Raw genomic sequence first — 23,462 nt, 5'->3', positions numbered from 1 at the left:
GGCCATCTGGTCTCTGTCACAACTACTCCAGTCCACCAGTGTCACATGAAAGCAGCCATGGACAGCATGTAATTAAACAGGCATGGATGTTTTCCAGGAAAACTTTATTAACAAAAACAGGTCCTGTTGGGCACATAGGCCGTAGCTTGCCAACTCATGGTGTAGGTCTTTACTGACTACTGTAGCCACATCTGGCCAAGGCCATTGTATTCTCAACACAGTACACCTTTTTTTTTTAAAAAAGATTTTATTTATTTATGAGTGAGTGAGAGAGAGAAAGAGCGCACGCACAGCCAGGCAGAGTGGCAGGCAGAGGGAGAAGCAGGCTCCCCACTGAGCAAGGAGCCCGATGCGGGACTCGATCCCAGGACCCTGGGATCATGACCTGAGCTGAAGGCAGGGTCTTAACCAACAAAGCCACCCAGGCGTCCCCGCAGTACTCCTTTTGCTATATTCTAACCATCTCCTTTAGGAAGCTGCCAGAGACCGATGCTATCCAATAGAACTTACAGAACTTTCTCCGATAGTGACAGTTTTCAATAGCTGTTCTTTCCACTACAGCAGCCAGTAGCTACACTGAACCCTTGAAATGTGGCTAGTGAGACTGAGGAACTGACTTTTTCAATTTAATTTTATTTAAATTTAAATAACTGTATATGGTTTTCCATTTCTTCTTCTTTCCATTCTTCTTTTTTCCTTCTGCTTAAGACCTAACTGCATTAAGGCATACAGTAAGGTATGTTCATCTTGGGTCATTCAGTGTCCTTCTCTCGTGGTGACCTGTAAAGGGATGAACTAAATCTCATCTAAACACCAAAAGATTCACCAAACTGAAAAACTAACCCAACTACTGTGGTCTGATGTCACACAGATAAATATGGTGTCGCGAATTTAGTTCTACAAAGCTCCTGGGCCTGGGAACAGGGCATGAGACATATACTAAAGAAGCCACAGCTTTTAGAAGAGCTGGGGCTTGGGCAGGTCCATAGGGAGCATCCGCTGATGAGCTCAGTCTTTTAAGCCTTTCGGGATATGGGACTTTCTTTGCAGACACAACCAGACCTCCAAAGAAAGATGAAGAAAACGGAAAGAATTATTACTTTGTATCTCATGACCAAATGATGCAAGACATCTCGAATAACGAGTACCTGGAATATGGCAGCCACGAGGATGCGATGTACGGGACAAAACTGGAGACCATCCGGAAGATCCATGAGCAAGGGCTGATCGCCATCCTGGACGTGGAGCCACAGGTAAGGCACAGCCCCTTACGGCCCCTGTGAACCTGCCCGCGGGCTCGGCCTAGGTTCTGAAATCAGAACGGCCCTCGGAAGGCCATGGACCACCTGCTAACTTAATAAACTGCGGTACAGTGTCAGCAGCGCAGGCACGACGGGCTCACGGGCTCGAAGGCGCATGCGCCATGTGGTTAAGCAGCAACAGGAAGCTCCTAGGAGATTCGTTGACACTCGGAAGCTCCGTGGGAATACCCGACCGGGTCCGAGCTGGAAGCCCGACACGGATGTGACCTCAGGGCGAGACTGGCCCTCGGTTATCCTAACAGCCACCTGTCCCCTCTCAGTACAGCTCACACCGGCCCATCCGAGCCGCTGCCAGCATCTTATGTGACTCGGCAGCAGGGATCCTGGGGCCTGGGTCCGGTGTGAAGCACAGCACCCGCTTTAGGGAGGCAAGCCCGAGCCCGCGGGGATGCAGACCCACACGGGTCCTCAGCCTCCGCCGTCTCTTTGGATGCCCAACCCCAGCCAAAAACTGGGAGGGGTGTGGAGAGCTGCGAGCACTCCGAGCCGGACACAGGAATGACTGGATGATCTGTAGGGAAGTTCTAAGCTCGAAGCAGTGGGAATTATTCAACTCAAAAAGGAGAAGCCACATCTCAAACATGTAAGAAAGGCAAACATGTAAAAAAAGGCCTTGCCTCAAAAATGCTGACAGGCTGGGGTGCCTGGCGGGCTCAGTCAGCAGAGCCTCCAACTCTTGATCTCAGAGTCGTGAGTTCAAGCTCCACACCAGGCATAGAGAGGACTTTAGAAAAATAGCTTGTCGGTTTTTTTTTTTTTTTAATCTCTGAGGACAAACTGAGCAGAAGGAGGACTTAAAGCCCAGGGGGAAAGATGTTGTAGACACCAGGTGAGTTACAGGAGAGGTTTGTGGATGCCACTGTGACTCGTAGGCCCTGCCATTTCTAAGACTGGTCCGTGTCCCACACCCCTATCCCTCAGATAGAATCACCTGCCCAGACCCACTCCCCTCAAGCAGGCCCCATTTCGCCAGGCCGCTGAGGAAATGTGTGGTGACTCTGCTGCCTATCCGAGGGCTGCCAGACAAGAAAATCTCAGTCTCGGTGTGATGTGTCTTTTCATTTTTGAAAATATAATAGAGAAAAAAAAGAAAGTAACATGGGCTAGAAATTGAAAATCGAAGCCCTGAAAAGGCTCCCATAACTGCTGTTATTGGCCTGTGGGTTGGCTCTGATATTCCTGGAAGGCAGCACAGAGAGGGGAGGGTCCTGGATTTCCTGGAAGTACACCAGTTCTTTCCTTGGAATTAACTGGGAAGGGAATAGAACCAGGTTCCTGGACACAAGAGGCACCAGGCAGGGGACGAGCACAGTCTTCAGCGACCACTGTGGGCAGGAAGCATGGAAAGACCTTCGCATCTGGATGGATGAAGGCCAAGGGCCCACGTGCCATGCAGAGAAGGGGAGCATGGTTTCAGGGGTTGCAGCACGATAGGTTAGAACTTAAGACAGTCAAAGAATTGGGTGGCAGGGAAGGCTGGAGGCACTGAGCAGAGAGAAGACCATTTCACACCTGGGGTGTCCTCCTCAATGTCACCCAGGGCGCCGTTCAGCATCGACGCTGTGTGGACTTCCTGTGTGGCCCTCGGGGAGTTGGGACATAAGCAAGGGGAGGAACCATGCGCTGGGAACTGGTCCCCGCCTAGCTGCCCGGAGGCTGGCTGTGGGTGGATGAGAAAACCTTCTGTCTCCACGGACCCTGTAGCCTCCTGACTAATGAGCACAGGAAGACAGGGCAGGGGTTGGGAGGGGAGGCCCAAAATAATATTGACAAAAAGGGTTTCTAAAGAAAGATTCCCCATAAGCTCAGGTGAGCTACAGATGCACTTTGTTTGCTCCTTGCTGAAGTCTTCAGTCACAAAAGGGCTGACAAAGAAATTGCCAATTATCTCTGTCAAAAATGAGCATAGGTGGGCTTGACGAGCTTGCTCAGAGGGGAGTGTGACGTTCATAGTTGAAGCACTGTGATGTGACACGACATGCCCGGCTCCCTTAGCCCGGAAGGAGCTCCTGGGTCACTGAGATTCAGAAACCTAATCCCAGGGCATGTGAAGCTTGCATGAAAGCTTTATCATGCCGTCCGTCTCTCCCGAGCCTGTACATTCAGAGGCTCCCTTCAGCCACCAAGCACAGTGCCCTCCAGGCAAACATTTTCTGCCGATCATTCGTGCCGCTTTCACGTTTCCATTTCAGCATCAAGACCATTTAGGCAAGGTGCCATGGAGGGCACGAGGGAGAAGACCTAACAGGACCCAGCCCTTGCCCTCAAGCTCACTGTCCAGTGCCAGGCGCTTGCATGTGTGGCGGGTACCTGGGGGGACGGGGGGGCTGCTGGACCTGGCTCGGAGCTCACGAAGGACTAAGACAAAAGAACACCAGGGCCATGTGCCAAGGGCTCCCTTAGCCAAACCAAAAAGGAGAATGAGGACAGAGGGTCCAGGCAGAGGGAGTAGTAAGAAAAAGGCTGGGAAACCAGAGAGAGCGTGGCCCTTTCTGGAATTGGAAGTAGTTCAGCGAGGCCAGTCCATGGAGGGGAAGGGGCAGAGAGAGGTGGAGGAGGTGAGCATGGCCCAGCACAGGGGGCGGGGTGCTGGGTGCTGGCTTTTGATGCTGAGGAGTGGACATTTTAGCCCCAGGCTGAGAGGGAGCCGTGGATGGGTTTGGAGCAGAGCAGCGAGACGGTGGGACTTGCCTCAAAAGAGCTGTCATTATAGCGGCGGGCTCTAGTACAGAGGCAGAGCGACCCAGCTGACGGCTGCCACAGTAAACCACAGTAAACCAGGCAGAAGAGAGAGGAATAGGAATATGGCAGAGCAAATGATGCAGATAACAGAATAGACACGTTACATGTCATCCCCTCCCCGCCCCCCCCCCCCGGCCTCTGGTGCAGACAAGTCAAGGACACATCGGTGCCTTGTGAAGTGTGTATCTGCAGATGCTAGGGTTTTGTTCTGTGGAGGGGAGGCCACAACCACTGAAAGGCTCAGGTCCTAGGCTGGGGCAGGGGGCGGGGGTTGTAATCCCACATCAGAATGTGGTTCGTGGGCGTGGCGCACCGGCTTGGCGGTGTGTCCCTGCGAACCAGAGGCTCACGCCGTTCTGGGGGATTATGCCTGGGAAGGGAACTGAACTGGCCTCAGAGCTCCTGTAGTGGCTCCGGCCTCCAGCCCCCAATCAGGTCTCCTGGCCCCCGGGGGCCTCTCAGCGGGGGAACTCAGCAGGCATCCGGAGCAGGAACACAACCTGGCAGTGATGTGCCGGCCCCGCTGGCAGTTAGAAGGTGAAGCTGTGCTGAAGCAGGCTGGAGATCAGGGGCAGAGCCCACCTGCTGGGCCAAGGCCACCCCAAAACGCATTTCCTCGCCATTCCCGAGGCAGGCTACCATTCACAGCCAGGTTTAAATGAACATTAACCAGTGTAGTCGGTGTGGACTTTTCTGAAGAAAAGGAAGTCAGATCAATTCAGGAGATTCATAAGAAATGTTCGGTTTGTCACCTGTTACTCGCCGGTGGCTGTTGTCCATCTTTCCGAAGGAAAGGAGTAGGGGGAGTTTCGGAGACAGCTGGTCAGTGTGCGCCCGCCGCACCAAAAGTGTGAGTCCCGGGCTCGCTGAGCTGTGGGATTTTGTGCAAACACGCGTGACAGCCGCGCCCTTAGCTCTTGGCTCTGAGTGTCCCGTGTGTTTCATCCGCAGGCGCTGAAGGTTCTGAGAACCGCCGAGTTCGCGCCTTTCGTTGTTTTCATCGCTGCGCCCACCATCACTCCGGGGCTAAACGAGGTAAGGCTCACTGCGTGGCGGCAGCCGGGCGCCAGGAGCCGCGGGCCTGCTGGGGGGGTGGAGGCCGGGCTGGGCCCACTCGCCCCCTGTGGGCGCTGGGCAGGAGGGCCTGGCTCTAGGTCCCAGAGCGCTCCGCGGGGACAGAGCTCTAAAGTAAAGCCAGGACCTTGGCCCGAGGGAGCTTCTGGGGTGGGACCCACTCAGGTCCCCGGAGACGACCCCACCCGGAAATGAGCCCTGTCCGCTCTGGGGCCAGCTCAGTGGCCCCGAGACAGGGGTGGGGGGTGTTGCTCCAGAGCGGGCGTCACCTTCCAGCACTGTGCCGACCCCGAGGGCCTCCGTGCCCACGCGGATGCTGTGGGCGATTGGGTGTGTCCGGTGGGTGCGGCGGGGCCCAGCTGCCGCGGGTGCGCTCTGAAGGCTCCCGCACGGGGTCACCCAGTGCTTGGCGGGGCCCACACACCAGCAGAGGGCTCTTGGCTCTGCTTGGTGACGACCCGTCTAAACCGCCTACAGCTAGTGACTGTACAGTCAAGGCTGGGAAACTGCGCCTTGTGTGTCTGGAAGAGTCCTTCTTCACACAGCCAGGTTACTCATCTTTTCAGTCGTTCCTTTGGGTCCTTTCATTTGCAAAAGGTGTATTCCTTTGGGAGCTCTGCTGCGGGGTCTCCGGTAGTACCCCAGCATGCCCAAAGCCCCGCTGGGTGCTGAGCGCTTTTCCTTCGGGTGCCATGTATTTTTCTTGAATTATCATCTTTGCTTTTTGTTTGTTTTTGCCTATTTTCCTGCCCTTTTACTAATTTTCCATAGCTGCCAAAATGGTGCAGAAAATTGCCCGTAAGTACCAGTTAGGAGGTGACAAAATGTAGCCTCGTTTTCTTTCCTAGATTTAGAATGTAGACCCTTTCTTCCCATAAATCCTGCCTTTTGCTGTTAGACTAGAGGCATTTTGTTTTCACTGAGTTGAACCCTGCTCGTGCGTGAGGCAAGCTCGCGGACCAGCTGTTGCCGAGGAGGAAACCCACAAATAGAGCTTCATCTTATGGGGTCCTTAAGAGGAAAGCTTTTTCTTGAGTAAAAGAGAGCTCCATTTAAAAACGGATGCCGGCAGCTGTACATTTTCTTGAACGTATTGGTGAGCCCAGCTCTCGGAGCAAATCGTAAACTCCACTAGTGGTTTCTGAAGCCCAGACGGTGTTTCCGTGGAGTCCTCCAGACCGGAGAGTGACGTGCTGAGAACCGCTTCTCAGCTGGGCAGGAAGCACTCCTGACCTTGGGCAAAGGAGTGTTTCCCAAAACGGGGCTTTTGCAGTGTTTGTCACAAAGTGAAGCAGCTTTTTAGGCGCGGGTGGAAAGTGTGTTGATAGGACCTTAGCAGGTGGTGATTAACTGAGGTCTTATCTACACGGAGCCATTAACAGCCAACATCCAAGCACACCATGCCCCGCTTTGAAATCCCAGTAGACCGGGACAAAACCTGGAGGACTCCTCTCAGAGCGTCCTGATAGAGCAGATGGCGTCCCTGGCCTCCCTGCTGTCCGCTCGTCCCCGCCGCGGCACCACAGTGGGATCAAATGACCTCATTTTCCATCCCCCTCCAGAGAGTCGCACCCACAGACCAGGGCTCTTCAGGAAGGGTTTCTCACAAATAATGGATGGGCCTCAGTGAAGAGGAAGGGTCCTAAGTCAGCTGCGGGCACCACGGCTCCCAAGTTCCCGAAGGCACTGCTTCCTTTAGTTTTCTGGGAGCGCATCGGTGTCACCACGGGCCTCCCATTTCCTCGTGGTGTAGCTTTCCGTCTTGATGGCTTTAACGCTCCTCAAACCATGTCATGGCCAGTGTTAGCCAAGTGCTTGTTCTTTTAAGGAATATCTAGTCATTTAGTAAGCACTTACTGTGTACACGCCACAATGCTAAGTGCTGGGCACAGCGATGATGGCCCACACGACAAGCTGCTGCTGTAATTGGGGGAGAGATGCTAAGCAGACGTATCTCCATCTATGTAAGACTCACCCCAACAGCTTACCTGCCTGGTGCAGGGGGAGAAGGGGACGCTTTGACTTCGAACTCCCTGGCTTCAGATTTGAAGTTGTCCCTTGCGAGTTTGGCATAACAGTATCCAGCCCGTTAACACTCGGAGGCGAACTTTCTGGTGGCCCATGAGGGATCCCAGTCTTGAAAGATCTGCCATCCTAAGGCTAAATTGAGACTCATGTGACAAATGAGGGACCCTGCAGGGCCACCTCTGGCAGGCTCACCCTGAGGAGTGTGCTCCAAATCCGCAGCAGGCTGCAGAAGCAGAGGAAAGGCCTTTCCTGCAGCAGAGCCCCCCAGAACTCGGTGGCTGCTTTTCCTGTAGTTTTCCTCAGAGGTTCGGGTCCTTCTGCCCTGCGCCCCGTGTCCAGCCGTCTCCAGTGTAGACCACCATGAGGGGGTTCCTCAGATGCTGGTTGCCGTGGTAGCTGAGAAATGGCCTCATTTCATCCATTATTTGTAACATCCCAAAAGCTCTTGCCTCGGGCATCCGCTGCTGTTGAGTGCGGGGGGCCATTAGACGTAATTGAATTCCTGGAACACATTGGACCTCAAAGTAGAAAAGGGGAAAATACAACTTAATTTGTTGGCCAGAGGCAGTGGCTTTTTGGGGCAAACCAGCGGGGTGCCGGGGGTGGGGGCAGGGTGTCATGTGTGCCCAAGAGGGCCAGGTCTCTCTGATCCTGGGCGGGGGGAGCGGGGCGCAGGGATGGCATGGAGCTCCTGTTGCAGGGGGAGCCTGCGGGCTGCAGGCCATTCCTCCGTAACCCTGCCGGCCCGGGACCACTGTCGCCTCAGTCACGAAGCGGACTTGGCCTCGTGCCCAGATGCAGCACATCAGGGTCTGGCCTTGACTGTGTCTGCCCCTGGGAAGTGCAGAAATGCAGAAAGAGAAAGAATCCAGCTGACTTCTGTCTCCTCTTTGCTCCTCCCTTCCCCATCCCACCCTCCATCCCCTCACCCTTCAGGATGAGTCTCTCCAGCGCCTGCAGAAGGAGTCCGATATCCTACAGAGAACATACGCGCACTACTTCGATCTCACAATTATCAACAATGAAATTGATGAGACAATCAGACATCTGGAGGAAGCCGTTGAGCTCGTGTGCACAGCCCCGCAATGGGTCCCGGTCTCCTGGGTCTATTAGGCCTCTCCCCAGATATCTGACGCCTGCCCGGGAGCCACCTCATCCGTGGAAAAGCCTCTTTGTTATCGGCCTTGTGTCAGCAGGTCATGGTCCCTAGAGACTACCTAGTTGTAGTGTGACCTCCATTTATAATTATTGTCATGTCCGAATAGATAGGAGGAGAAAACAATTACACACTAATTTAAAGAGACAGTATCTTTTTTAATCAGTTCTCCTAAACTTTAATAAAATGTATCTTTAAATGTATGTATTATTCAATCCTTTGGAATGTTATATTTTTGGAAATCATAGCTTTTTATTTCCAAGACCCCTAAAAACTGCACAAAATAGATGCTGCTTTCTATAATCTATTTTAATAATAAACAATGATTCTGTTACCTTGACTGGGGGTGGAACACTACATTCTTTTTAGAGTCTGATTTTATGGATTGGAATCTTTCTTTCCTTTATTTATTTGAAATAATCAGTCTAGTGATTACAAAACAGTCATAAATTTTTAAAGGCCTTTTTTCTTTTTTTTTTTTTTAGACTAGTATTTTTTTTTAAGTCCTTTATGTAACATCCAGATAATGTGATACTGTCTCTTTGAAGCACCCTGTAAACCTTTTAGAGATTTGAAGTTGGGTCTTGACTCTTAATGCATGTGGACAGTCGCGAGCGTTTATGCTGTCGGTGTGTCTGTGTTGGACAAAACAATCTGTAATCTACAGCAAAGTACATTCCGTTCACGGGGCACACCCAGGGGAATAAGAATAAAATGCTATTATGACTAAGTTGTAAACCTATGCACATCCCTTGCATTTCGGGCAACTTTATAAAGAAAACTGATTTTTATTATTAATAATCATGTAGTGAAATGTGTTTGTAATTTTGTCTCAATTTAATTTGTTGTAAGGTGGGAGGGGAAGTTGCTGGTTTCACCATTTCAGATCTGTGTTGTCTGAGAGTATTAACGTTTTAATTAAGCAAAGAAATGAGGATTTTTAATATGTATGTAATTGTTTTAAAGCACCCATTTTAAGAGAATATACTGTGCAATGAAGAAACCAGTTTAGGCATTTGCTATAAACTGAATTATTCCAAAAGAAGATAACAGCCCTGTAAATTCCTTTAAAATGATAACTAACAGGACAGTTTGACCAATTTTTTTTTAAATATACTTCCTTTTATGTGTTCAATAATTCAACGCCTTTGGGTCCTTCATTTCATTATAGATTTGTTCAGGTTTACAAGCCTATCTTTTAGATTTGATAATCCGCTAGATGCTCACTGAACCACGGAAGGCCCGGAGTGACACTCAGTCGGCAGGACAGCACCACAGTCCACCAGAGCACAGCTCGGACGGCGTCTGGCTCCCAGAGCGCAGGGCGCCCACGGGCCGCCATGTGCAGGAGGCCAGCTGTGGTCGCTCCTTCCTCTTGCTATCTCCCTTGGCACAGGAGAATCATCTATCCTTGTTGCTTTAGAGACATTAACCATCTCATCGCCCTTCCACGAGGTCTCTCCCATTCTTCCAACCCAGGACATGCAGGCGGGGGTTTTCTGACTCTTGGCCAGAGGTCAGTAGAAGATCCTTTATTAGAGCAGCAGGGTGTGAAGTGGTTCTGGTAACCTGGGATCCTGGAGGAAACACCCTCCGGGTCGCTTCTTGTCAGGTAGATGGCCTCATTGCTTTGTGCCTCGGCAGGGTGTGCAGGGTGGGTTCTGAGCTGCCGCGGCTCCTCTTGAAGGACCACACACAGAAGACAGCTGGAGACTCCCTTCCAGGCATCCCCCTCCCCACCCACCGACCCTTATTAAACGGTGATTTTTTTTTCTCTCTCTCTCTCTCTCTGATGTCCTTTGTCAGTGACCAGATGAGTTTGCAACTTACCAGGCGTTGAGCGAACGGCCCCTGTTGAGGCCCCACAGCAGGGAGACCAAACCACCAAGCCAGAGACACCCTGGATGGAGAAGGGAAACCCCAAGAGTTGTTTGGAGCTGTGTTAGGAGTGGTTTAAATCTAACCAACGCCAAGGCCAGGCAGTCATTCCCACGATGGTACTGACCACAATCTGGGCTCTTCTCGCTGTGAAAGTGCCCGCTCTACCTCTCTTCCAATGAAGCACAAAGAAAACTATAGCTAACACGTGGGGAACACCAACTCCCTCCCTCTGCTAGAAATGGCCACACCCCTCTCAGGCCCTTGAAGGCCACATCTCCAGAGATGCCGATGATGCCTCTCTTAAGCCCCGTTGACAGAGGCGGATCAAGCAGAAGAAGAGCAAAGCGAAGCTAGTTCCAATGTCTATGGGCCCAGGATTGAGAAGCACTTAGCGCTCGTCCCCTCTTCTCCATCAGAGGTGCACAGGCAGGCGCGGCTCTCGCCCCCGTGTGGACGGCAGAACCCCTGCACCCAGAGCTCATTCTGGCGGAACCTCTCAAAGAGGTCATCTTTTCCATTCCACTCACATAGGCCTTCCTCAAAAATAATGTCTTTATGACCCGCCAGAAAATACTTAAATTCACAGTAATTTCCGTACAAAGCTGCTGCTACATTACAGTCATCCACTAAGCAATCAGAGAAAACTACCAGAAAGCTTTGCTGCTTCCATGCCATCAGCAAAATCATCCCCGCCCCCCCCCCCGTTTTAAAGACCAGAGCAAATGATGACTATTAAATCTTATCACTGGTCAGCTGAACCATATTCCAGCCCCACGCCCCACAGCCAGAAAGGGGGTGTCTTTAATATGCAGAATCTTTTGTTAAGAAGTGTCTTGATTTTTTTTAATAAGATGGTAGTCACTCTGCACGTGCAGCAGATTCAATTTTAACACTAAAAAGGAACATGTCACTCAGTTCAGTCCAGCTGGAAGTTTTCCCGGCGTCAAGATAATACAGTAGCTTCTGAAAATGCAATTAAATGTATCTCCTGTCAGCTGAGATGGTTTAACATACTGGTGCAGAGAAGAAAAGAAATAGGTGACCGACTTCTTGCCATTTGCATTCAGAGCCTGTCCTCCGCGTGGGCTCTGCGGCCCCTCCTCCCCACGCGGCCCGCGGCATCTCACACCGCCACGCCCCCATGAGCTAGTGGAAACCTCTGACCCCGTTACTGCAGAGGACAGTCTTTGTTGCTTTTCAAATCACTCGTAGTTGCCGGCTCAGTAAGGCTTCGACTTCACTCCTTGAGAAAGTTTAGTCTGCTGAGCCACCATCGGGGAAACAGCACAGCGGAGATGGCCGGCGTGGACACGGCCCCTTAGGGACAGGCAGCCTGAAAGCAAACTCTGTTGTCTCCCACCGATGTGATGTCCTTTTCTTCGTTTCAGGTCAGTCTCTTGGGGCAAAGAGAACATGCTGCTAATGCTAGCAAGATGGTTTTCTCATTAATGAGTTCTTAATTATAATGCCTCCCACGCAGCCCCCCTGGGAAAGGGAAGGCATCTCGCCATCGGCATCCCAAGACGAGCCACTTAGGGTCCCCATCCCTCCTCCTCCTTGCTTCCTATCATCAAATGCACTTGTATGTGTGTTAGGGGTGGGGGAGGAGTCTGTTTTTCCAGAACTGAACACAGCTTCCTAATTCCATCCTCTTCACAAGGGCTTAAGATACTGAGGCTGATTACAGCCTGTCGCAGACTGAAGGTCCCTCAGCGCCTCTCTCTGGTTCTGCACCTCTAATTAACCCTCCTCTTCGAAAGGCATTCTGCTTCCTGATGCAGCTTGCAGAAGGGCTACAAGCTTTCTTCATGAGTCATTTCATTCGGGCGAACTCTTCCTATTCTTACCCCTTTAGAAGTAAGGTTTTCCTCTCCATTTGATGTCTCCGCTTAAGGGACTGTGCCCCGCAGGCTTACTGCTCCATCAGCCTGGCCCACACCCACTTATCGGTATGCCTTAAACCTGGAGCTCTCAGAAGTCTCGGGTCTTCCGGCTTTGCGAAAGAAGCCCGGCTGTGGCCCGCATCCAGGAAGAGGAAGGAAGGGAGACGAAGGGTAGGTTCACTGGTCCCCATCCCTGTCATCTGCTCCTTTCTCTGCCACTCTTGGGCCACGGAAGGTGGACAGACCGGCCCACAGGGAGAGGAGCAGGAGGGGCATGCCATCTCTAGGACAGGCAGTGCCACATCTTAGCCCTTCGGAGGCAGAGAAAATCCCCCGCCTCCCCACACCTCTCACCTGACCCTCCATCAACTCTTGAACCTGTGCAAATGGACGGAGCAAAAGAAAATGGAAAGAGATGTTTGTCACCACGTAGGAAGGAGACCTCATTTCTAGCCCCAAGCGCAACTCCAGACCGATGTCAGCTTAGAGACCCGGTGTCAGGTCCCTTCTCTCTGGCCTGCAGCCAAGGGAAGGTGCGCGCACTCCCCGAAGGAGAGGCCTGAGGCTGACCAGCTTGGGGACGCAGAGGACCTGCAGTCTCTTAGGAGTTCTGCTTGGGAGCGGAAAGGGGGGCTCCTCCACAGTGAGCGGCCCCACCTCTGGTTTTCATTTTGACCAGACCAAGAACTGGGGGAACGGACTTCCAGTCTCAGCTGTGTCCTGGAATGATGCCCGGGGCGGGGGGTGGGGGGGAGCCAGCGGCCGGACCCACGCGGAGGCCACGCCACCCTCACATGCCGAGGCTGTGGCATCATGTTTAATGGCAATGCAGGTGTGTCGCCCTTCAAACTCAGTTCTGGGGTTGTTTTGCCTAAAGTTTTGCCAACGTGTTCTTTTTTCTGTATGTATAATTGCCTTTTTATAAAAGGTTTTGAAGTATTGTCTCAGTGATAAAAAGAGAGCGATGTTAACAGTTGTTGTATATTTCACCATTTCCGATTGTAAGTATTTGCAGGGTACAGCAAAGCCTTAGCGCACAAGAGCCTTCGTGCAGGAGGGGTCCTTCGACACCCAGGAGGTGAGGGGATCGGACAGGTTCGGATTCTTTGTAAATGTCCCGCTTTTCTTTCTGTGTGTATCTATTTACATGCCTTAGCACACGCCCTCCCGCCCGGATCCCTCTGCCCTGTCGCGGGAACCAGAGCACTGGTGCATGGCCAGTTACAGGAGATGGACGGAACCCTCATCAGTTATCTCTTGTGTGACGGGGGAGGAAGAGAAACTCCATAGTATTCTTTGTAGAATATACATACTTGTAGGATGCTGTGTAATGGGAAACCATAGACTTGGGCTTTTGTCATTTCAAAGTTGGAGAAATGTATGAATAAAATGTATAAAACATGAAAAGGTACTTGTCTCCTCAGACTGCAGGCCACACAGCTGGGGCGAGGGGTGGGGGGACAGACCACAGGAGGGTTAGAGGGACAAGGAGTTCCTCTCCAGGGTTCAGCCTCGAGGACCTTCCCACAAATGCATGGGGGGGGGGGGGCTGGGGGGGGGGGAGCAGAGATCAACCTCGCCCCCACTCTCGGGGGTGCATGTCCCTGGCTCGGGGTCTACCCTGGCAGTCACCATCTTCAGCACAGCTGGCACAGACTACGTCCTGAGAGCAGTTCAAGTTGAGTTGGTTGCACTTGGAAGCAGATTTAAAATAGCTTTGGGTTAAAAAAAAAAAAGAGAGAGAGAGAGAGAGAGAAATCTAAGTGTGACAGCTCCCAGAAATAGAAGTCTAAATTGATCAGGGCGGTGTGGGCGCCCAGCATGGAAAGCAAGTGTCTTGTTTGATGTCTGCGTAGAGAGCCCCAGGAGGAAGCCTCCTGCCCTGGTTGGGGGAGGTGGTTTGCTTTGGTCTCTGGCTGGAGTCTGGGACACGGCCCCTCGCGTGCCTCAGTGACCTACTCTCCACCCTCCCTTTCCTGGGCTCTCCCCCAGCAGAGGACCCTGGTGGCTTCAGAGAGCCACCCTCGCGTGTGTCCGAACACGCACACCTCCAGAAACAGGCTGGGCTGAGTGTGTTCACGTGGCTCGTATCAGAGGAACGTAAACTAGGACCAATTGTTTGCTTTTCTTGAGAAAACCTCCCCCTACCAAAAAACTGTATAGAAGAGTTGAGATCACATTCAGACACAAGAGGTTGAGCCCTTGGCCTTTCGATTCAGGGAAATCACCGGTCATCTTTCTTCAGATGGCTCGGCTCAACATACAGAGGACCAAGATCCAAACACTAGCACTAAGCTGATTTTCTGTGCTTCGTGGCATGGAAAACACATCGAACAGGTCAATATTTAGCTGGCAGAAATGAACAGAAACACGTACTTCCGCATTTTCTCCGGTTTACTGTAATAAGCTGAATAACAGCGGGTATCCTCCAGCGAACGACTGCAGTGGGGGGTGAGGGGGGCTGCAAAAACCAGGCAACCAGACGAATGCCGGGTACTAGACCATGACCTTGAATAGCCAGAGGGTAGAAAGCCCCCTAAAGGACAAATGTAGTAGTGCACGTTAGCAACCCAGCCAAAGGTGAGGGGTGCTTCCGGGGAGAATGTTCCAAAAGGTGGCATCTGACTTTCTCAAGGAATGAGCACACAGGACGTGGGCCTGCCGCCGAAATCCCACACTTAGGGCGGTGTGGGTCTCCCACACCCACTGCGCGCACCTGCTCACCACAGCCCACCTTCACCTTTTAGGGAGGGGCGCCCAGAAACTGTCCGGCCACAGATGCATCCTTAGGTGTGATCACTAAAAGCTTCCAGCTCCTGCCGTTTGCCCTCTTCCCGTTTCGGGGGTGGCTTTATCCAGCACTCCCCACCTCCCCATGGCCGGATGCCCTGCAGAGAAGCTGGATCCGTCCTGCCAGCAGAGCGGGCAATGAATTACTTGAGAGGAGACAGCCCGCGGGGGCCTCCCCGGTGGCTCTAGGCCCTGGCCCTCGAGATGGGAAACTAAGGCCAGAGAGCGGGAAATGGAGATCATGCACAGAGCTAGTGGTAAATGCTCAGCCACACAAATCAACAGCTTACCACAGAACTTCCCCCTAGAACTTTCTGGGTGGTGGAAATGTTCAAGTTCTTCTTTGGGGTGGTGGTTATGTGGGTATATACGGTCGTTAAAACACACTGAACTGAGCACCTACGACCTGGGCCCTTTGCTGTACATGAGCCATACCTCAGTTACAAGAAGAAAAGTGGAAAAGCGGATGGTCATTTCACAGCTGCCAGAAAGACACCTGACGAAATTCCACACCCGGTTCTACTTTAAAAACAAAAACTCTTAAAAATCAGACAGAAAGGGGCGCCTGGGTGGGTTAAAGCCTCTGCCTCCAGCTCAGGTCATGATCCCAGGGTCCGGGGATCAAGCCCCGTGTCAGGATCTCTGCTCAGCAGGGAGCCTGCTTCTCTCTCTCTCTCTCTCTGCCTGCCTCTCTGCCTACTTGTGATCTCTGTCTGTCAGATAAATAAATAAATAAAAAGAAAAAGAAAAAAAGTCTTAAAAAAAATCAGACAGAAAATAGCAGATAAAGACTAGCTACTCTAACCCACAAGCAACATAGTCCACCTACAAGTGACACAATAAAGGCATTAAAAGTGCCGTGATCTTTCACATTTCCTAAACAACACACGCTCTGCCAAGAGTGAGTAGAAAATGCAGGTAAACCAGCGGCAGATGTTCAAGCAGATCCTGCCCCTCAGAGACCCTTCGGAGCGGCCCCGTCACATGGCCACACACACACGTACTCGTGTCTGCGCGAGTCCTACCCAACACGCCGCTCCCCAACTCGTGTCCCAGATCCTCCTCCCTCCGTGACAGTTTAAGATGCTTCCAAAGCACTGCTCAGAAGCAGAATAAAGAAATATAAACAGACAGAAATAGGAGACAAAACTGTCCGTATTTGCTAATAATATCGTTGTATATCTTGAAGTGCCAAAGAGGACAGCTGGACATCCATTCAAGTTCATAAAGAACAGATACAGAAACACAGAACTCAGTACTCTTATGCAGTAGTGATAAAGTCAGAAAACACTAATGGGAGGGACGCCTAGGGTGGCTCAGTCGGTTAAGCATCCCACTCTTGATTTCAGCTCAGGTCATGATCTCAGGGTCATGAGGGTCATCGGGCTCCCCGCTCAGGCCGGGGTGGGGGGTCTGTTTGAGATTTTCTCTCTCCTTCTGTCCCTCCCCTCCCTCATTCCCACTCTCTCTCTCTTTTTTTTTTTAAAGACCACACTGAGAATGTAAAAGACTTGAATAAAGAAATATTCTTGGAAGGAAGAACTAAATATTTCAATGGCATCAGGTTTTTCCAAATTAATGTGTAGGTTTAATATAACACCAAATCAAAATCCAATCATTTTCTGACCTTTACAAAACAATTATTCATAAAGAATAACACCGGCTTTTTATTGTAATTTTAATTAAAGGAAATACTAAGGAAACAAGAGTAAATGAAGGCTGAGTAGCCCTTCCAGATTTTAATCTATTCTAAAGCTAAGACAACTAAGATATCACACACCAAAATGAGTTTCAAAGAGTTCAATATAAAAAAGAAATGACAGAAAATGAAAACACAGAAGCAATCAGTAAAACTCTAGAAGAGAGTAGCCTTTTAAGTTTATACAAGAGAAAGAAGTCACTGAGCAACTGGAAGGTTGCATTAAAAACATACATTTTTATATGAAAAAGTTGTAGACCATGAACTCAGAAAGACATTTTGTAATCAATAAGACATACAAAGAGTTTATTATATAATGAACTTACAAAAACTGGTTCAAAATACTAACATCCCAATATATAATAATGGGCATGAACAGATAAACAACTCAAGGTAAAACTACTATTAAAAAACAAACGTTGGGGGGCCTGGGTGACTGACTCTTGGTTTCAGCTCAGGTCATGATCTCAGGGTTGTGGGATCGAGCCCTGAGTCGGGCTCCCCACTCAGCAAGGAGCCTGCTTGAGATTCTCTCTCCCTCCCTCTCTGTCCCTCCTGTGTGCCCACTCGCTCTTGCTCACTCTCCCCAAAATAAAATCTTTCTTATAAATTTTTTTAAAGATTTTATATATTAGAGAGAGACTGCGCATGAGACGTGGGGAGGGGAAAAGTAGGGGCAGAAGGAGAGGGAGAAGCTCGGTCCCAGGACCCCGGGATCATGACCTGAGCCAAAAGCAGACACTTAACCAACTGAGCCACCCAGGTGCTCCTAAAATAAATCAAATTTTTAATTTAAAAAAACCTGAAAAATATCTCAATGATCAAGGGACTACAAGTCAAAAAACTAACTTTTGAGATGTTAAGTGAGTGCTTAACTACTTAGGAAAAATAAAAGACACTGAAGATGTTATATTTAGTTATTATTAGCAGATTTTTAAAAATATAATACTCAAAAGCTAGCGTGTGTGTTGATGAAACTAACATTTTCAGCCACAGCTCACAGCACTGCAAATAATATACTGACATTTACCAAGAGCCATATAAATTAAAGTTGATATTTTTCATACTATTACATTTCTCTGTACCAGTTTTCATAAAAGAATCTAATTAAAGCAAATCGGTGACATTTACTGAGTACTCTACTGTTCTAAGCACTAAGTGTTTGGAATGCCTTTATTGTACCCCTCCCTCTTCAAGCATCTGAGAGCTCTTCATCATAAAGAAATAGCCCCAAATTCAAACACTGGTGGGATGATGAAGGGAGGACAATAAATGAATTTTTCTTTATTTTGCAATTTTACTTGATACATAATTTTTTTTTAACGTCTCTCAAACTCATTCCCTTGCTCCCTTCGCTCTAGTGATGGTTGGGGCAACATGGCGGGACAATTCCATGGCTCGGTCTCCATGTCTATACTCTGTGCTCCCCTCCTGTGGCACACCCCAATCCCAGCACGGAGTTCCTCCATGGATAAAATGCGGAGAAGCACGCCCATCGGACATGCTGTTTGCAACATGAAACTAGGAGAGCACACAACAGCTGGAAACCTCCTTGGCCACCGCCTTCCTCCCTGGGAGCCCGCCACGTGACCGACCCTTCCTGAACCTCACAACAGTTACGCCTACGACATACTTTCCTGGTGGTACACCACCATTTTAGTAGAACACAGATCACTTGTGTTCTGTAGTTCACACTCAAGTGTACATGATGGCACATATAAGGCACAGCGATCATTGCTTAAGCAAAGCTAAGGGAAATGGAAGCCATTTAGAGATTTTTTTTTTAAGATTTTATTTATTTATTTGAGAGAGAATGAGTGAGAGAGAGCATGAGAGAGGAGAAGGTCAGAGGGAGAAGCAGACTCCCCAAGGAGCTGGGAGCCCGATGCGGGACTCGATCCTGGAAGTTCGGGATCATGACCTGAGCCGAAGGCAGTTGCTCAACCAACTGAGCCACCCAGGCGCCCCATTTAGAGTTTTTAAAGTGAATCAACACAGCATTCGACAGATGGCCGCTGGCTGGGCCCATCAGAGGACACAGCACGGCAGCAGCCAAAGGGTAGAAAGCATAGTGGGCTGATGCCAACAGCCCCCCAAACCCACACGGACCCACTGCCTGGGCCAGGCTGCCACCATCAGGCCCTGATTCCTAAAGAGATCTCCCGCCTGGCTGCCAAGGCAGCCTTCTCCCACTGACAGGCAGAGCTGGACAGGGAGGAGCACGTGGTGGGCAAAGAGGGGGAAAGAGGCAGCGCCCAGTCAAAGGCCATCTCAGTACAGGGCATGAAATTCAGCCAGAATAATTTATTCCCCTCATAAGCACTTTGGATTTCTGCCTGAGCACTCAAGCTGCCGGCTTCGGCTCCCTGGGCGACACGGGTCATCTGCTGAAACAAACTACCGTGGAAAGGTCATCGCAGGTTGAAAAGAATAAACATCTTAAGCGGAGAGTTGCCCGACCAGAAAGTAAAACATATTAGAGAGCTTAATGGAAATAATAATGGCAGTGTACAGAGACAGACAGACAGACACAGGGAACGAAACCGAGATCTCAGAGCCACAAGTATGTGAAAAACAGAGTATGGCAGTTCAGGACTTTGACACAGGGGTGAAATGACGGACTGTTCCACCAAGCCATCCATAGGGCGAAATTTAACTTAGACCTCCTACCTCATCATACATGAACAATAACATGCTTGATGGCTAAATGACCTGTAAAGAGCAAATAATCTTTAAAATATAGGGGCGCCTGGGTGGCTCAGTGGGTTAAAGCCTCTTCCTTCGGCTCAGGTCATGATCCCAGGGTCCTGGGATCGAGCCCTGCAACAGGCTCTCTGCTCTGCAGGGAGCCTGCTTCCTCCTCTCTCTGCCTACTTCTCAGCCTACTTGTGATCTCTGTCAAATAAATAAAATCTTTTTTAAAAATCCATAAAATATAATACTATATTGGGGCACCTGGGTGGCTCAGTCGACTAAGTGTCCGACTCTTGATTTCGGCTCAGGTCAGGATCTCAGGGTCATGAGATGGAACCCTGCCTCAGGCTCTGTGCTCAGCTCGGAATCTGCTTGTCCCTCTCCCTGCCCCCTCTGCCCCTCTTCCCACACTCATGATCATACACACACATGTGCTCCCTCTCAAAAATAATAAAATCTTTTTTAAAAAATAAAATACGATATATATATATCGTGTGTGCGTGTGTGTGTGTAATAAAATATTTTAGGGCCTCAGGTTAAGGAAGGATTTTTTAAAGCTCAAGATGTATAAACCATTAAAGAAAAGGATTGATAAAAATCACTTCCAGAAAGGGAATAAACGACCAAAGATATGAACAGGCAATCCACAGAAGATAAAATCTGAATGGCTTTTCTTGAAACTCGCAAATAATCAGGAAAATCAGAATGTAAAGTCTTAATAAGGGATTTCACATTCCACTAATAGCAGACTATGTAATCTGGACCAACCCCCATGCTTAAAACAACTAAAACAGCTGACTGAAATATTTAAAATGTATCTGGAGACTGTAGCAAATAAACAAAACAATGCAGAATTAGGGGGCCAGGATTTGGGGGAAAATAGACTCCCAAGGGAGTGAGCATTTACTTAGGGGCATTTTCCTCTGGAGACATCTGTCCCCTCCAGAGAAGCAGGCCAAGAGACCGAGTTGCACTTGTGACAGCCTCTGGGGGTGGGGGGGTGGGGGGGGAAGGGACTAGAGTCAGGGCATGTGTTGGGGAGCTGTGGAGGGGCGAGCGAACATCCGCCAGTCTGGCTGGGGCCCCTGAAACTGTGCCTCCTGGGAGTAAGGGTGAACCACCGCAGACAGACCCTCACACTGACTCCTCAGCTTCGAAACTTCTCAAGCCAGGACGTTTGACTGAAGGGATCCCGCCTGCTTGTGCCCGAGCGCCTGGCCCAAGAAAACGTCCCTCATCTCTAGAAGGAGGTATCATCCTCAGCCTCAAACATCCTCACCAATCACTGAGCAGATACAGTGTCTGACGACAAAAAGTATCTGGGCACATGAGGAGAAAATAGGTAAAGAGATGGATACCTGGGGGAGCCACTGTGGGAGGGCAAATCCCTGTCACATCCTTCTTTCAAACTCAGGGGGGGCTCACCTTCTAGAGATTTTACACTCAAGGGGCTTAACCCGGAGTACTTTAAAAATTATCAAGCTTAGGAGGCACCTGGGTGGCTCAGTCAGTGAAGTGTCTGCCTTCGGCTCACGTCATGATCCCAGGGTCCTGGGATCGAGCCCCACATAGAGCTCCCTGCTCAGCAGGGAGTCTGCTTCTCCCTCTGCCCCCCCACCCTGCTCATGCTTTCTCTCTAATAAATAAAATCTTTTTTTAAAAAATCAGCAGACTTAACTCCGGGAGAGCCAGTGGGGGGGGGGGAGCTGGGGTGAGAGGGAACTGAGTGCTTGACCTTAAAGAGACAGGACAACAAACAGCCCCGCTCAGCTACAGCACAGAAGCAGCAGTGTGAAAGGCACGTGCGGTATACGGGAAGGAGATTGATTTCCTGATCATGGACCACGCACTGGAGAGGCAGGGATCTCTAGGAAACTTCTCCAAAAACAAGAGAACTGGCAGGTGCCACTTCTTTCCCCTCCCCCAGGCCTCAAGAGCAGGACCCCTGCAGGAGGCAGCACAAATGCTCCCCACGTGTCCTGCTAATACCTTATGCTCTCTGTACCCTCCCAGCCTTCTCCTGCATGCTTGCCCCCCCCACCCCACTCCACCAGGAGCCCCTCCAGAGTGGCTCCCATCACATCTCATTCTGCAGGCAGCCCTTGACAGTGACCAGTAACGACTCCGACTTGCCTCCTGTCGTGGGGAGAGGGGACGATGAGCTCACACATGCCAGTTAAACGGCAGCCCCCGTGGTGCCCTGGGGAAAGACCCCGGATCTGAACGCCAGCCCTGCTCACTGACAAAACCGTCACAAGGAACAGAACAAGATGACGGCCCTGTAGTTCGGGGTCACGCAACCCCCAACAGGTGAGCTGGGGCCAGCCATCCGGTTGGCGTACAGGCTCCCTGCCCAATAAAAGCCTCTCAGGGGACAACACAGGGAAGGCACCCTGTGGGTCAGCGCGACCGCAGTTCCGGCACATAGACTGAGGGCAGGCATCTGGTCTGACCCAACTCAAGCCTCAGACTGGCCCACTGAGACCACACGGACCAAACCCTGCCCAGGGCAGGCAGAGGGCGCCACTACCGCCAACTGGACTGAAGGCAAAGGCAGCTCAGCACAAAAGGAACGCACACAGGAGACACCCTGGAAGGGCCCGGTGCTGGTGAACAGAGAACAGTGCCCGGCAGGGCACTATGGGACCTCCTCTTCATAAGGCCCCTACTTTGAAGAACAAGAGATGCAGCTGACTTTCCTAACACACACGGACGGACGCTGAGAGTTAGACAAGAGGAGGAGAGAGAAGAACATGTCCCCAGTAAAAGAACAGGACAAAACCACAACAAAAGGACCAAATGAAACAGAGATAAGAGATATGCCTGACAAAGAATTCAAAGTAATAGTCATAAAGATGCTCACGGGACTTGCAAAAAGAGTGAAGGATCCCAGTGAGGCCCTCGGCAAAGCGAAACAGAAAAAAAAGAAGCAAAGATGAAGAACTCAATAACAAAACAAAACAAAAAAAACTCAATAACTAAAATTTAAAATATGCTAGAGGGAAACAATAGTGGATTAGAGGAGGCAGGAGGCGGCTCAGCAACCTGGAAGACAGAGTAATGAAAAGCAACCGAGCTGAAGAACAAAAGTAAAAAACAATAAAAAATGAGAGTAAGTTAAGGGAGCGCCACAACACCATCAAGCATAATAACATTCACATTATATGGACCCCAACAGGAGAAGAGACAGAAAAAGGGACAGAAAATGTATTTGAAGAAATAGCTAAAAATTATCCTAATCTAGGGAAGGAAACAGACCTCCAGATCCAGGATAGAGAGAGAGCCCCCAACAAGATGAACCCAAGGAGGCCCACACCAAGACACATAATAATCAAAATGGCAAAAAGTAGTGATAAAGAAAGAATGTTTGGGGCACCCGGGTGGCTCAGTGGGTTAAGCCTCTGCCTTTGGCTCAGGTCATGATCTCAGGGTCCTGAGATCGAGCCCCGCATCAGGCTCTCTGCTCAGCAGGGTGCCTGCTTCCCCCTGTCTCTCTGCCTGCCTGTGATCTCTCTCTGTCAAATAAATAAAATCTTAAAAAAAAAGAATGTTTAAAGCAACAAGAAAAAAGAAAACAGTTATATACAAGAGAACCCTCATAAGGTTATCAGCTGATTTTTCTGAAGAAACTGTGCAGACCACAAGTGTCATGATTTATTCAAACTACTGGAAGGAAAAAACCTGCAGTCAGGAATACTCTATCCAGCAAGGCTATCATTCAGAATAGAAGGGGAAATAAAGAGTTTCCCACACAAACAAGTTAAAGATCTTCATCACCACTAACCCAACCTTACAAGAAATATTAAAGGGAATCTCTGAAGGGTGCCTGGGTGGCTCAGTCAGTTAAGCATCTACCTTCAGCTAAGGTCATGATCCCAGCCCTGGGATCAAGTCCCGCATCAGGCTCCTTGCTCAGTGGGGAGCCTGTCTCTCCTTCTCTCTCTGCTCCTGCCCTGCTCATGCTCTCTCTCAATTAAATGAATAAAATATTTTGAAAAATAAAAAATAAATAAAGGGAATCCTTTGAGTGAAAAGAAAAGGCCATAATTATGAGTAAGAACACTATTAAAGGGAAAAATTTCACAGGTATATACGAACATAATAAAAGTAGCAAGTTAATCACTTACAAAACCAGTATGTAGATTAAAGCATAAAAGCAGTAAAATTAATTACATCTACAAAAATTAGTCAAG

At 49.9% G+C, this 23,462-nt stretch overlaps 1 protein-coding gene across 13 annotated transcripts in view; it reads left to right on the top strand.

The window, feature by feature from the left end:
* CASK (calcium/calmodulin dependent serine protein kinase) overlaps nucleotides 1-13,493 on the top strand; it is a 354,889-nt gene extending 341,396 nt beyond the window's left edge. For all 13 annotated transcript variants that reach the window (XM_032842480.1, XM_032842489.1, XM_032842484.1 and 10 more), the window contains 3 exons: nucleotides 1,051-1,253; nucleotides 5,016-5,099; nucleotides 8,103-13,493. In XM_032842480.1, the coding sequence (XP_032698371.1) occupies nucleotides 1,051-1,253; nucleotides 5,016-5,099; nucleotides 8,103-8,279 (464 nt within the window). In that variant the 3' untranslated portion in view covers nucleotides 8,280-13,493. The remainder of the gene's footprint in view (nucleotides 1-1,050; nucleotides 1,254-5,015; nucleotides 5,100-8,102) is intronic.
* Nucleotides 13,494-23,462: the final 9,969 nt, after the last annotated feature.

This window comes from Lontra canadensis, unplaced genomic scaffold (assembly GCF_010015895.1).
Source record: "Lontra canadensis isolate GAN:19392208 unplaced genomic scaffold, GSC_riverotter_1.0 scaffold131, whole genome shotgun sequence".
Lineage (NCBI taxonomy): Eukaryota > Metazoa > Chordata > Mammalia > Carnivora > Mustelidae > Lontra > Lontra canadensis.
This window is presented reverse-complemented; position numbering and strand designations above follow the sequence as displayed.